This window comes from Carassius auratus, unplaced genomic scaffold, assembly GCF_003368295.1.
Source record: "Carassius auratus strain Wakin unplaced genomic scaffold, ASM336829v1 scaf_tig00006227, whole genome shotgun sequence".
In the NCBI taxonomy this organism is placed as follows: domain Eukaryota; kingdom Metazoa; phylum Chordata; class Actinopteri; order Cypriniformes; family Cyprinidae; genus Carassius; species Carassius auratus.
In genome coordinates this window covers 2,292-17,364 of record NW_020523739.1, presented here as the reverse complement: position 1 = coordinate 17,364, position 15,073 = coordinate 2,292, and the positions used below count along the sequence as shown (strand labels likewise).

The following is a 15,073-nucleotide window of genomic DNA, read 5'->3' as shown; positions in this document are numbered from 1 at the left end:
TCAGCTATTCCTGTTATGCAGTACATTTTTTGTACATGTGTTTTAAATATATATATATATATATATATATATATATATATATATATATATATATATATATATATATATATATATATATATATATATATATATATATATATATATATATATATATATATATGAAAGGTTCCTAATCCCTTTCATAGAAATGGTTAAATGTCCAGCATAACAGAAATAACTCTCTTAATCACAGTAAACCGTCACCGTGGTCCTTGTAAAAGTAAAATTTTTAATGCAGTTTTGGCACATCAACCCCAACATTATCAAAAATATACTACTTATGCTCTGGTCCTTTCATAATATCATTTCGTTCACTCTCTCTGTTTTATAAATGGCTGTGATATTCACATTTAAAATATAGATCCATTTTATCAAAACAAATAGACAAAATATAGAATTTAATGAAATTTGAGTGAGATTGGGAGGTCCTTGGGTTGATAATTTATGAATGATTGACTGTCACTTAAAAAAAAAAAGAGAGAAATCATGCAAGCAAAGCCTTAAAACTCTTTCACAATGCCACAACAGATCACAGTTACATTTTATAAGTACACACAAGCTTTAAAACACAAAAATTATCAGTCAGTTTATTGGTCTAAAATCATATTCAGTGTTTTATTCATAAAAAAATGTTCACATGTAGTGTAAATGAACATTAGTGCACATTTACGGGCTCTTAAAAGACATTCAGAAGTAATGTGCTTCATTACTGTACAGTTTGTTGCTGCCATGACCTCAGTTTTGAACTGCAGAGATATGAGAAATGTTGCACCACTTGCTGGAATGTCATAGAGTCATTGGGGCAGTGTGGCGAGATCAGAGATGGAAATTCTGTGCAAAACGTGTGTGTGCAGAGGCTAAACCATTTTCCTATACCTCATTGCAGACCACAGCTGGACAGATCCTGAAGACAAGAATGTATGGAGGGTGGGTTGCTGTTGAATATAGCATGCTTGACTTTGACAAACAAGAGTGACCCACAACAGCATCCCAGCAAAGTGAAGTGTGTAATTTCTGTGCCAGTACTAACACTGGCTATTGTGACTGCAAAATTAATGATTGCTTCCAAACACGTTTTTTTCTTCCACTCCTTTTGTGTTGTTGTTTAAGCTTGGCTATATGTTTAGAATGGAATATTTAATACTACTTTGCAGTATGCACTGTATATTCTAGGCTTTAATTAATTGGTATGTAAAAATGTCTTTACTTTCAACAGGTTCTTCAAGTAATGAGGCAAAAGGGAATTATAAAAATGATAGTTTATATTGCTACCAGTTTGTTCATCACATTGGATGGAACGCTGGGAAACTGCAGTGCTCTGTTGTATACTGGACATTTGCAAATGTACTACATGAAGATATTCTATACATACAGAATTTTTTTTGTATGTTAGCACTACACTGTATGTATAAATCAACAAGTGGCTTCCACTTCCATCTACGAATGGTATAAAATTGCATTTTATATTAATTTTGACAGTCTGATACTCAAGTATTATCCACATATGGTCAGCTATACTGTAAACCGATATTTGCATACTGCGTAAAGAAAATTTGGGGTTTGATAGAATTTTGTAATGTTTTTGATAGAAGTTTCTGATGTTCACCAAAGCTGCAATTTACATGTGTGTGTATGTATGTATCAGGATTGAAAAAAACTATTTGGTCCCTTTTAATCAATTTGATGCAATCTTGCTGAACAAAAAGTAGATAAAAAAAAATCTAAAACTTTTGAATGGTAGAGTATATACTGCAGTAATAGTAGTATGTTATTTTGAACATTACCAAATCCCTGCTAAACAGCTTATCACAGATAGTCCTGATTTTTTTGGGATATTAGCCTACAATATTTTACTTATGCTAATTTCTGCACATGAAACTGGGATAAAGCATTTCAAATTACACACTTCACCTTTAATATCACTCTTAGTTGTTTCCCTCATTAGCTATTTATTTCCACTGTTGTTTAAAAGCCACATGAAAACCACAACAGCACCTTCAATATCGCAGCCAGTGAAGAAGAAGAGAGATAATCACTTGCCTGCTTTTGCAAATAGTATTGTACCATGAGACAAGACATTAGTAAGAGATTGCCAACAAAATCCATAATTACACTTGAGCATAATCTCTTTTTAAGCCTTACAACATCATGCCGCAGTTTGGTGGACATTCACATTGATTAGAGAACCATGCTGACAGCAGACGCAAGGCTGGCTGGGGCATAATAAACCCCATCTAATTGTTTTTAAGGAAGTCACATCAATACCCATCTTTTACTGTCCCAAGACCACGGACAGGCAATTACAGTACACTTCTGCTGTAATGTACGATGCCAACCGGCCAAGCAAAACTTAAAGCAAAGTCACAATAAAAAGGCTCACAGTGATGCCTCCAGGCCTCATATTTATGTGCTGCCACTCAGTTCAGTTTATCTCTGCATACAGTATGTTAAGATTAACATCACCATTTAAAAGCTATTCCTTCTATAAACCGATGCATTTTTGATGCTGAAGATGCACTTTTAAGATGGCACAGTGTGAAACCTTTTTTCTTTTTCTTTTTTTTTGGTAATCGACAGAAATGCATTTGGCATGTACATATTCGTTATGATATGTAGATGATACATTTGCACAGTGTTTCCATTTCTGGCTTGGACCCTCAATGAAGCTTAATATGTGTGCATACATTTTATACAGGCATCCTCCTCTCACCGGGGCACTTGGACAACTCAGTCCATAGGGTCCTGGCACTGGCCGCAGTGGATCATGTCCTCACAATAAGGTTCCACTTGAATGGTTGTGCTGTAAAACCCAAATTTGGTCTGAAGGAGTTCAGTGGCTTCCTTTAAGACACTATGAGGGTCAGCGTTCTCCTCTTGGGAGAAACAAAAATGGTTATCTAAATAGATGATGCTGAGCTTCAATGTTCATATATTTATGTCATATTAGTATGCAGATATTAGTATTAGTATAATATGTCACTAGTAATATTAAACTAGTATAATAGTATTTGTATCATATTAGTATTGAAATGCAAAATGATTTAGGGTCATTCCCAGGTCTCATTTGTTTGATTGGATTCTCTTTGTCAGCTTTCAGGACTTGATCGTTGGGTCATGTTTATGAAGAAATATAGAAAATATTGTATAATTTTGTGATCTGTGTAAACTAATTTTGAAATACTGACCTTGAGGCAAATATAACGAACCACAAATAATAATAATCAAACAGATGAATATTAAAATCCATTTGAACCACAGGGTCAAAAAGACCTCATTATTTATATTCTACTCCTACATAAATATGACTGTAAAAGTAAAGCAAAATCTAGATAGAATTCATGTTATTTAACCCATATAGAATGTAATGGTCATAAGTGGGGGGTTAAACACATTTATATTCTACTAATATTCACAGAAAAAATATTTGAATAATAATTATTTGTTATAAATATATTTTAAAAATATATAATAAATATATAATACAAATTTTTTAAAAGAATTGTGTTTTATTTCACACTTCATATAATAAAATAATGTACCAAATAAAATGTCCATGAATTAATTCAGTAAGTGTTTTGGACACGCGGCACTAAAAGGACACCTTTAACATAGCATTTAATATCCTTATCAATAAATAAATAAAAATAATAATACATTTAGATAACCTAAATTAATAATTTGCATAAAGAAGACTACCAATGAACAGTAAAAGAACTGTAACACTATAATTGTACTGTGAAGCAAATGTTATTAAATGGACTTACCAATAGCTATGTGAACAGACAGCAGACTCTGGCCAATGGTGAGAGCCCATAGATGCAGGCTGTGCAAGGCCTTCACTGCTTTCAGAGATAGCAGCACCTCCTTCACTGAATTAAACTCTATTGCTTTGGGGGCCCCTGAACACAGACAAATGACACTGAATTTACAAGGACAGAGGCAAAACAGTCTGAGAAATCCATAGCTTGCATTAAAAGGTGACAAGTATCATCACCTTTCAATAGAGAATGTTAAACCACATGTATTATGTAACAATACATGCATACATTATGTAATTAAGAATAAGGTAACTGTAATTTAATTATTAGATGTGCAAATTTACCCTCCATGAGAATGCGGAAGACATCTCTCAGGATGGTGATGGTAGTGCCCAGGACGAACACAGAGAAAAGGAAAGTGCAAATGGGATCGGCTACTTTGTATTCTGGCTGCGTGAGAGAGAATAGGAGTTACTGATGCATTAAAGAACCAAATCAGATGGTTCTTTGCAAAGTGCCAAATTGAATTAGATTACAGATGTCAGAAGAAACATCCTCCACTTAGGTGCTTTTAGAGTCATGGAAGAATTCAGATTCGTCTCCCTTTATAAGATAATGTAAATTGATTTCAATAAATAAATAATCTAAAAGAAAGGGCAGGCTATATATATACACTGCTGTTCAAAAGTTGGGGGTCAGTAAGATTTTTTTAGAGGCTGCATTTATTTCATCCAAAATACAGTAAAAGAGCAATATTGTGAAATATTATTACAATTCAAAATAACAGTTTTCTACTTTATTATAGAATTTATTCCTGTAATGCTAAAGTTGAATATCCAGTGTCTCATGATTCTTTAGAAATGTGGCGCTCAATTTCTTATTATCAACATTGAAAACAGTTATGCTGCTGCCTGCTGTATATTTTTTATGGACTGAAATGTTCAAAAGAACAGAAATTAAGTATTTTATTTTTATATTAAAGACTTTAACGTATTTAATGCATTCTGCTAAATAAAGTAATGACTTACTGACTTTTAAACAGGAGTGTAAATAATTAGTTTAGAATGTATTTTCTTTCTCAAAATAATAAATAAAAATAATAATAATAATTCCTTACATTTATATAGTGCTTTTCTATAGGCACTCAAAGTGTTTTACATTGTCAGGGAGTATCTCCTCACCCACCACCATAAATATACAGTTAATATTCATATCTTTCATAAACTATTTGCATACCATTAAATAAGATTTTTCTAAAACTATACAATTGACCTTATTTGCCTTTAGAAATTACTCTTATTGTTCATGATTCATCAGTGAACAATAATCTAAAAGAAAAATGTATGTATTGCCTCCAAACGAAACAACTTTTTACATCCATTATTTACACAAGTTATTCTGATTCATTGGTAAATGGAAGTTAATTGGACTAAATTTCATTTTATATTGGGTTTTAAGGGCTTAAAAGAGACTAGATAATTTTTTTAGGATGATTCTTTATAGTAGTGTTCATTTACCCTGAAGTAGATTATGATGGCGGCCACCATCACTCCAAAGCTCTGTAAGAGATCCCCCAAAACATGAATAAATGCAGCTCTGACACTGGTGTTCCCATGATTACCCAGGAGGCTGTGGGAGTGGCCATGGCCCACAGGGCTCATCCCATTCTCATCAATCTTGTGGTAGCCTGAACCATGACTGTGGAAGGTCGTGGAATGGTGTAGAATATAGGCCATTCTAAAATAGAAATAATAATGCACACAAAAGCATATAAATGTATCGAAATTCTAGTTTTTATTGTTAAAGCGTCTGTACATTCCAAAATTGCTAATTAAATCTCTGAATTTTGACTGTATTTCTAATAAATTGGATTTTATATAAAAACTAGATTAAAGTTTGATAACATATTTTGATGCTGGATTGACAAAGCCTTGTTTTAAATAAACTTTGCTTGGGGTTTGAAGGTTTTTCTCAGAGAAAGTCTATATTATGTTGCAAACCTGTTTGAAGCATGATTTGTTTAGCATATCGCTAGCATGTTTTAGTCTGTTGCTAAAATTGGTCTCAGAAGAAGCAGCAGCAGCAACTTAAATAGTAGACTTGTCAAGCCAACATAATCATACCTAAACTATTACAACTTTAGCTTCTTATAATTCCAGCGTTCGTCTACGTACATGATGTTGACCACGACGGCACAACCTGAGGTGATGAGCATCACATGGCCTTCAATTTCATAATCATTTTTTACTATCCTCTCAATGGCAAGGTACACCAACACCCCAGTCACGATCCAGATGGACATCACAGATATCAGGGCTCCCAGAATCTCTGTGAGATGTTCATTTGAGACAAATATGGTTTGACATCACAGCTGGATGTAGCAAAGTCTTAAAATCTGCTTTAAAGGAATAGTTTACATGTTAACAATGACTTTACGTTCAGTCTGCTTCTTATCAAAAGCTTTCCTATAACTTCAGAAGATGTAGAATATAGCACAACAATAATGTAATTATGTATTTTAATGCTTATTCTGGGGTTTGACAAACAAATGTGTTCACTATAAACTACTGTTGTATGGAAAAAAGTGATGTAATTAAATTATACTTCTGCATGGATTTATGCATGGAAAACAACAGCATATGGATATGGAACAACATGAAGGTGAGCAAAAAAAAAAAATTATTTGAAAAAAATATATTTCTATAAAATTTCTGTGCAAAATATTTATTTCATTTATATGCATGATTTAGATTTCACATTTTCAGCATCAACAAGATATGCCACATGTTATTTGATAAGATTGAGGTGGGAAGTCTGGGATGGACTTACCTGATCGGTGCCAGCCAAAGGTCATTATCTTGGTTGGTGGTCTTGAGGAGATCCACAAGGAAAAAAGACTGACCATCATGCTGCCAAAATCAGTCAGAAGGTGGGCTGCATCAGTCATAATGGCCAGGCTATGTGCTAGATAACCACCTGCATCACAAGAACAGCAGAGAATAAGAAATAAGCAACTATTAGAGATATACACTCTTAAAAACAAAGGTTACAGTACATATGGGAGCTTTCACACTGATGCCAAAAAAGAACTATTTTTGGGATCCCCAAAGAAGCTTTCAGTGAACAGCTCTTAAAAGAACCATTCTTACTTCGTGTGGAGAACATAAAAAAAACCCTTTTCCCCTATAAAGAACCATTTGAGCATTTGATACCATTAAAGAATACATGGATGTTAAAGGTTCTTCGTGGAACCATCGATGGCAATAATCTTTATTTTTTTTAGAGTTTAGACAAGAGATAATCTGCTGTTATAATCCACAATTTGAAGAAAGCTGACACAGCATAAATCATTTGTAGTTTAAAAGAAAGAGTGACTAATTATTTTAAAGTGTACTTGGATTGTGAATGCTGACTTGAATAAAAAGTGCTGTACAGGCTGAACAAAACAGAAAAGCCTGGTTATCACATTTAATAGATGAGTCAAGGACTGGACAAGTAATTTTGTGCTACAATGGCAAATTGCTTAATCCATCATCATTTACTTGATTGTGAAATGCAATCCGAGCATTTATTGTGAAGAGAACAACTTTGGCACTCAAGGACAAAGCAAAATAAATGCTTTGCATTAACATTTTTATAAACAGTACTGTTTTTATTTGTAGAAGGTGCTTGATCTGTGCATATTTCCTGATTCAGATGAGACAACTTTGTCTCTGAAGAAAGCAATAGAGAAAGCAGAGTTGTGTGGATCACTTGTGGATTATTGTGATGTTTATGTCAGCTGTTTGAACACATTCTGTCTGCACCAATTCACTGCAGGGGATTCATTGGGTAAGTGATGAAATGCTAAATTTCTCCAAATCTGTTCAGATGAAGAAACAGTCATCTACATTTGGAAGGCTTTAGGGTGAATACATTTGCAGCTGATTTTCATTTTTGGGTGAACTACTCAATGGTAAAACATTGCCATAACTTTGATTTGCTTTTAATGTAGTATATTATATTTATGAGAAGTAATGTTACATTTATGGTAATTATTCAAATATTCTGGCTTCATCATATTAGTAAACCCCATACTTTTTCCAAAAAGGCCCAGTTCTTACCTATAACTTCTCCGATCATGAAAACCAGACAGACTATGGAGGCGATGAACAGTTTCTTCTTTGCTATGAGTTTCTCATGGCTCTCGATGAATGCTGCTTTTTTTCCATGGCAATGAGTTCCAATGGGCCTCTTCAGCTCGATAGCACCAGCCATGTCGCCATTTCCCAAAAGCAAGTTTGGACAACTTTCTTTGGAACCTGAGAATTCACTGTAAGAACAACGCATGGTGTGTAGTCGCACCATTTTAATTTCTTACAACTCTTACATGTAAATCGGCCAACAAAAAGATACCAACCGTTCTAGTTGCTAGCATATCAGGGAGTTATGCAAGGAATAAAAGATGCAAATTTTACAACATCAGATCATGTAAATCGCCTGTGGCCTGAAAAACTGGGATAGGCTCCTATAGTTAAATGCATGAACTACCAGTCAAAACTCACCAGCTCAGCCATACTATATACATTAGTGCTGGGCAATGATTACATTTTTCTAAATCACGATTAATCGCATTATTGTCTGCGATTAATTGCAATTAATCAGATTGTTATTCACATAACTAATAATGCATTAAAAAGTAGTGTATTGTGTATTGGGCTTATTGCTATATGAACAAAAGTGTAATAACATTTGGTTTGCAAACACTTTAAACAAATAAAGTGTTTTTTACAGCAATGTTCCTTTTACATAGTAGGAGTTAAAATATTTATTGTAGCCTAAATCTCAACTTATAACATTAATGTGATTAAATGAAAAATAAAACAAGCTACTTGTCACTGCCAGTACATTAACATTTTTATATAAATATTTTATAGTTTGTTTTATAGAAAGTATTTATAGAAAAACAAGTTATGCTCATAGTCCAGAGCCTCAATCATAACATTATAACAGGCACCTTTCTATTAGAGACCTGGACGTTCGCGGGAACCATCGCAGCAGAGTGCGGCCCGTAACACTTGATGTGCGGGTAGAGATTCGTGTGTCTGGGATGCAGGAGAATAATAAGGGCGAGCTCACACTAGGCAATCTTAACAGTGCTGGAGCGCATTTGACCCCCAAATCCTGGTTCGTTTGATTAGTGTGATCGTTCTGTTTAACAGTCTCTGGCTCGGTTGGAAGAGTTGGGCAAGAGAGCAGTTCATTTATATATAGATCAGTGAGTGTGAGGCAAACTGCACCGGAGTGCAGATCTTCTGATACCTGCTGCATGATTGCTGAATATTTCTGAGCGGTAAAAGCGATAGATCTGTAAAGTAATATAATGTGAGAGGGATGTGTGTTACCACATCCCACATGACTCAAAATAATAAACCACAAAGTTAACAAAACGATTCACTCCACTGTGTTGAGCGAGAGAGCTTCTCTGCTGTCTTCATGTGCTATCTGAAACTTCCTATTTCCAACTTATTAAGTCATGATTAGGAGCTCCTTGCATTATTTTCTGTTAAAAACAACAGTGGACAGTGGATCATATGTAGAAGGGCTTTGTAGGGAAAAAATACTGTGGGTAAATACAAATGCCATGAGCACCTAGAGGACCCCCGAGTTTAAATCTGCTGACATGGTCGTTTTTGCACCTTCTGTCTTGTGTGTTGATGAGAGAGACGCTATGATGGGGCTAATGGGGCGGAAAGCGCAATCTCGGCGCGCATGAGATAACCAGAGTACTGCATCAGGCGCGCGCGAGCGCTGCTGCTTTTAAAGGAGGCAGTCGACTGGAATACGGCGTCTGTTTAATCACCCCACCGGGACACAGACATGATACACAGTGTTTTTTTTTGTGTGTGTGTGTGTGTGTGTGTGTTTTAATGAGCCATATATACCATTAAGCATACATACATACAAATCATATTATTTTCTGATCTCCTGACACTATGCAATTTTGTTATGAATTTGCAGCTTTTATTATTTTTTAAATAATAATAGGTCTAATATAATTGTGCTTGAGGAGTGCGTCTCACTGCGTGAAGATTAAATTGCATGTGAAATGTGAATGGGCACACCGTAATCAAATGAAAGCTTTTCTTAGGTTCCCAGTTTAGAAAAGGATATATAAAAAATCAGTTAACCTGAATGTATCTTGACAGTTTCAAAATAACTGACACTAAAAATGTGGGTTTTGTAAACAATAATAATAGTAAAATCTTGTGAAATTGGGTTTTTGCAAGTAAAAACACAAGCCACCTCATATTTTACAGATCATAGAATAATCACATTGATTAGCATATAGGCTACATTAAGTTATGTTTGTTCTTATTTTTTATTTATATACAATAGTTTGTTTATTTATTTTTGTAACATTTTATGAGTTAGCCTATTTAGTTTTGCCAATGTGCATGGTGCTTTGGGTTTACTTTGTTAATATAAATTTCTAATGTATTATTTATAATGTATTATTGTTTTCTAATGTATTATTATGATATTGGTTGACAACCAATAATTGTTGATATTTCGATATTTCTAAAATAGATTAGTAACCTTTAACATTTTTTGTCGGGACAGCTGGCACAAATTGCTGCTTGAAACGTCGCCGTATTTTATAATTATTATATAATTGAAATTATGAAACAAAATTAAAACAAAAAAATAAAACAAAATTTTCAAAATTAAATTGAAACAATGAATGTCTGGCAACCACGCCTGGCAGGTTTAATAGCACTTATAGTATATTATAATAAGACAAAGTACCTCCTCCAATCTAACACAATTACTTATAAAATGATATTTTGTAGGACAAAGTGAATGTGGAGTTTGGCAGAAGGTTTTAGGCTGAAACATGCTGTCGATCCTGTGGAAATGCAGCAGAGCATGAAATCAGGGCCATGAGGACTTATACACGTCACTGGATCAAGACAAGTGTGCAAAGTGTTGTGCTGTGATTTTCTGTAATTGATATAACAGTATTTTAAGACTGCGAAGCCTTTTTCTTTCTTCTAAAGAATAACGTTCAAAATCTTTATTTAAATAAATGTTTTTAACATTATACCCGGAGGATTGCTATAATAATAATAGTTAAAAATAGCGAACATTTATCACATATAGCGAGTCAATTTCCTATTTTTTCTTATCTCTTAAAGACAATTTTGTAAGCGCGGCATATTTTCAGTTCGAGAAAACATTGCATTAAACAGAATACCTACTTATAGGTAGAATATTACAGCACCTATCTGGACAGCATCTACTTCACAGGTGCCTTTGTTCCATGTCCTTCGATATTTGTTCAGATGACCTGTTGATCTACCATCACCAGTGTACTATGTTTTGAAATTACCGTTTTTGTTAATGTAACATGTCTCCAAGCTAACTAGGTGATCCTTTATTTGTTTCAGCAGCTTTAGAAATCGCCTGCTACATCCATCTAAATTCATTTTCTTGAGCGCTCGCCATTTCTCACTCAAGAACACAATCCAACAGCAGGCTGTTCATTGCAATTCAGTGCACACTTGAAAATAATTTCTAAGGCAATATAACATTTGCACAATCGCCAACTGTAGTTTGACTTTTACAAATTTTTATTGCACAGTTTTAAACATACAGTATGTTCAACTTAAGCATTTTAAATAGAATATAGCTAATCGTACTGTTCCTCTACATCATCTTACATTCCACAAAAATGCAAAAGCTCCTTTTTACAGCTTTTTTTTTTGTTTGTTTTTGTGTGTGTGTGTGTGTGTTATGTCACACTTTTAACAAAGAGTGTTAAATATTCACCTTACAGGAAAATCTTACCTTACATTTAAAACACATTTGTTTTGTGTCATATTTTCGTATTATTCATATGATGATTTTTGTTACCTACCTAGTAGCTACTCTAATTGATCTGTTATTTAGGTATATACCCAATAATGAGCCTAAATCACGAGTAACATGTTTCTTCCCTGACGAAAAAAAAGTGTTTTCTCCAGGAAGCTGCTTATAATTAGGAGTAGGAATAATATTGAAATGAATGTTTAAATGTTTAAATATGTTTTAAATATGCATGGGTTATCATTTCTGAGTACGCGTTTGAATGAACTGTTGCTTTTTTAACAACTCATGTGAATCTGTCCATGGTGCTGAAACTGTTCTATCGCCTGCTTGCATTAGGATCATTTTAGTCCGGCGTGCTAAAGGAAAAAAAAAGAGGCTGTGAAGATTTTGATAACAATGATGTTCTTTTATTTTTATTTTTTATGACTTCAAGGAAACACAATGAAATGCTTAGCACATATGGAAGCCATGCTATGTAGACTACGCTCATTCTTCTGCTCACTAAACTTCCCTGTGGCCATTGCTCAAAAATGCTACTGTCCAAAATGAATTCAAGCACAGAAATGATTTATTTTTTAAATTTAAACTATGAGCATCTCGTGTACTGGATGTTTGACAAATACGTGTAACGTAATTTTAATTACGTGTAGTTTTCAGAATAAACACGGGTGGCTTTCGAGAGGTAGATTGGCGCATATGGCTTTGGAAATACAGTGTCATATTATTATGTATGAATACCAAAGGATTTCGACATCCTCAATGAGACCTAACCATTTTAAATCGTCATTTTATTATTATTATTATTAATAATAATATTAATGGTGTATTCTCCATAAAATGCTACACATACAGATACATTTTAATCATTCAGATCATTAATTGCGCACAGATTTACAGATCATGCATTTTCGAATAACATTTCTCCAAATTTCAATTAACAGTTATAATAAAATAATAATAACAAAATAAAAAAAAACAGCTGAATGCAATTTTACCTGTTAAGTTTTAAGGAGTATACTTTGGCATTACTTTCGTTGATAAGATGCGATTTCTCTGAAGTCGGTGGAGGATCCATGGTCCTGTGCAGCTTCAGTGACCAGGGAAAAAACAAGTTACTAAAAACCGTCCCGAATATTCAAATGGGCGTTTTAATTAGACGGCAAAATAATATTTCTTCCAAGCCATCTTCGAAGGATTCAAGAAATGAGTGAAAGCACTCATTGCATCAGATCCAAAGAAAAGAGTCAACCAGCCTGCAGTCAGTAATTCCGATGCTGTATGCGGATTCGGCAAACTTGGCTGTGGGTGAGATCAAATGAATCTGGTGCAGAAGATTCTGCAGTCCAGTCCACTCGTTTACGAATCTTACTATGGTGAAGGCACGGCTATTAATATTTATGAGCTAAAGGCAGGCCTATGAAAGCAACGTCATCATTACAGATGTAATATTCAAGCACCAGTCGTTCGCCACTGGGAAACTACCAAACAACCTCGCCATGACATAAAAAAAATATGACGAGCTTCGTCAAGTCTTCGACTGTTGGGAGTGAATGCTGCGCGATTTTGGCTGCAGTGCAAAGGGGTGTACATGCTTGTATATATATATATATATATATATATATATATATATATATATATATATATATATATATATATATATATATATATATATATATATATATATATATATATAGCTATATTAGGGTTATATATTGGGTTAGTAATTAAAATTTGTAATCCAATTAATTACATGATGTGGTGATTAATTAATCTAATTAATCGCACATCAAATTTGCAGAAATTACTCTGAAAAGATAATTTAGAGTCATTGCTGTGCAAAGCATCAAACAGAGATTCCAAAAAGTAGGTTCAGCAAGAAATATTTTGATAAAATCTATTACACATACTCTTTTGGACCATGTGAGTAAATGATTACAGAATTGTTATTTTTGGTTGGGAGAACTATAACTTTAATAATTTAATTTATTAATTGTATTATTATTACTATGAAAATATTAAAATTATGTATTCAATACAATTATACTCTAAATAATAAACTAAAACTGCCAGTAGGTGGTAGTAAATGTCTTAATGATTAAGTCATTGAGTCATATATTCGTTTGATTCGTTCAAATGGCTGATTCATTCAGGAGTGAAGTAAATGGTTCTTTATGAATGGTTCATTGAATCATTAGGCTTGTTGGACTTGAAGCGATTATCACCATCAGACCGATTGGTGTGTGACATCAAAGTACCGCGAGAGTTTAGAGAGCAGACAACTCCTTGTGCTTTTGAATTGCTCTCGCCGTACTTTGATGTCACCGATCGTTCTGCGCAGTGCCAGTTCAAAGCCAACGTGACTATGGCCAATGATTCAACGCGCCAAATGGTTCACCAAATTCTTTCAAAATGTGGATTAAGAAACGAAATGCCGCTGTGGGTTGCTCATGGATGAACAGTGCTGATTTGTCTTTATATTTTGTTTGGCAAAATTGAGCAAATGAGACAAAATTGTGTCTAAAATAACACAATATTAACTTCTAAATGAACTGTTAAGATGAGTATCACATTTGCCCTATTGTGATATTGCATTTAACCTTCTGCTCATATGAAATTACTTAACTATGTGATGCAAATATGAGACAAAATTTCAAACGGGCATTTTGCCTCATATCTTGAATTTTAAGAATATTCTGGGCTCCAACACGCAGTAAGTTGTTGCCCTGGCTCAGTCATCAATAATCGACTGTCTGTCTACACCTGTAAACCATAAATGGGTATGTCCACGTGCCCTCAACTTTAATTGCTTTTTTTCCCTGCATACTAGAAACTAACATATATGTACTTATAAATATATTATTACATGATAGTTTACTTGTAGTTATTTTTTTATTTTAGGCTATACTATACATTTTTGCAAATTATTAGTGTGATTATTTAGTTATTGAATAAGGAGCAAGGAAGGCTTTGTTTTTTTGTGTCATTTACAGGGAGATTATTCTATTTTTTCTATATCTATCTATCATACACACACACACACACACACACACACACATTAATAAGACATATTAAAGTTTAATTTTCCTTTAATATCCAGTAATAAAGGAGATCCCAGTAATCTCAGACAGAAGTTGTGAAATGGCTCCATTACAACAAATATCTGCTCAGGGGCCAGTGGAAGAGCTTCTTTTCCTTATGGAGGAAGGGGACAAGGAAAAGGCCCTCGACAATCTCCTGGAACAAACAGACGCTTCCAGAGTTCCCTTCATATTTCATCTTGTGTCCAGGAAAGTTATTTTTGTAGGATTTTCAAAACAAAATGGACCTAAATTGTTCTTTTTGTACATTTTCATGCAGGATTGTCATGATAAAATAGGCTTTATAATAAATTGTTAATTTTATTAAATTCAAATTGATTATTCTGT

The 15,073-nt window shown here is 33.8% G+C and overlaps 1 protein-coding gene across 1 annotated transcript; it reads right to left on the bottom strand.

Annotated features, from left to right (window-relative positions):
- Positions 1 to 243: 243 nt before the first annotated feature.
- Positions 244 to 12,948, bottom strand: LOC113071163 (zinc transporter 2-like). Its single transcript, XM_026244541.1, has 8 exons — positions 12,644 to 12,948; positions 7,901 to 8,109; positions 6,627 to 6,773; positions 5,972 to 6,125; positions 5,315 to 5,534; positions 4,142 to 4,247; positions 3,804 to 3,938; positions 244 to 2,912 (listed from the first exon to the last, which is right to left on the bottom strand). The coding sequence occupies exons 1-8, from the start codon at positions 12,721 to 12,723 to the stop codon at positions 2,767 to 2,769; spliced, it is 1,197 nt and encodes a 398-aa protein (XP_026100326.1). The 5' UTR covers positions 12,724 to 12,948; the 3' UTR covers positions 244 to 2,766.
- Positions 12,949 to 15,073: the final 2,125 nt, after the last annotated feature.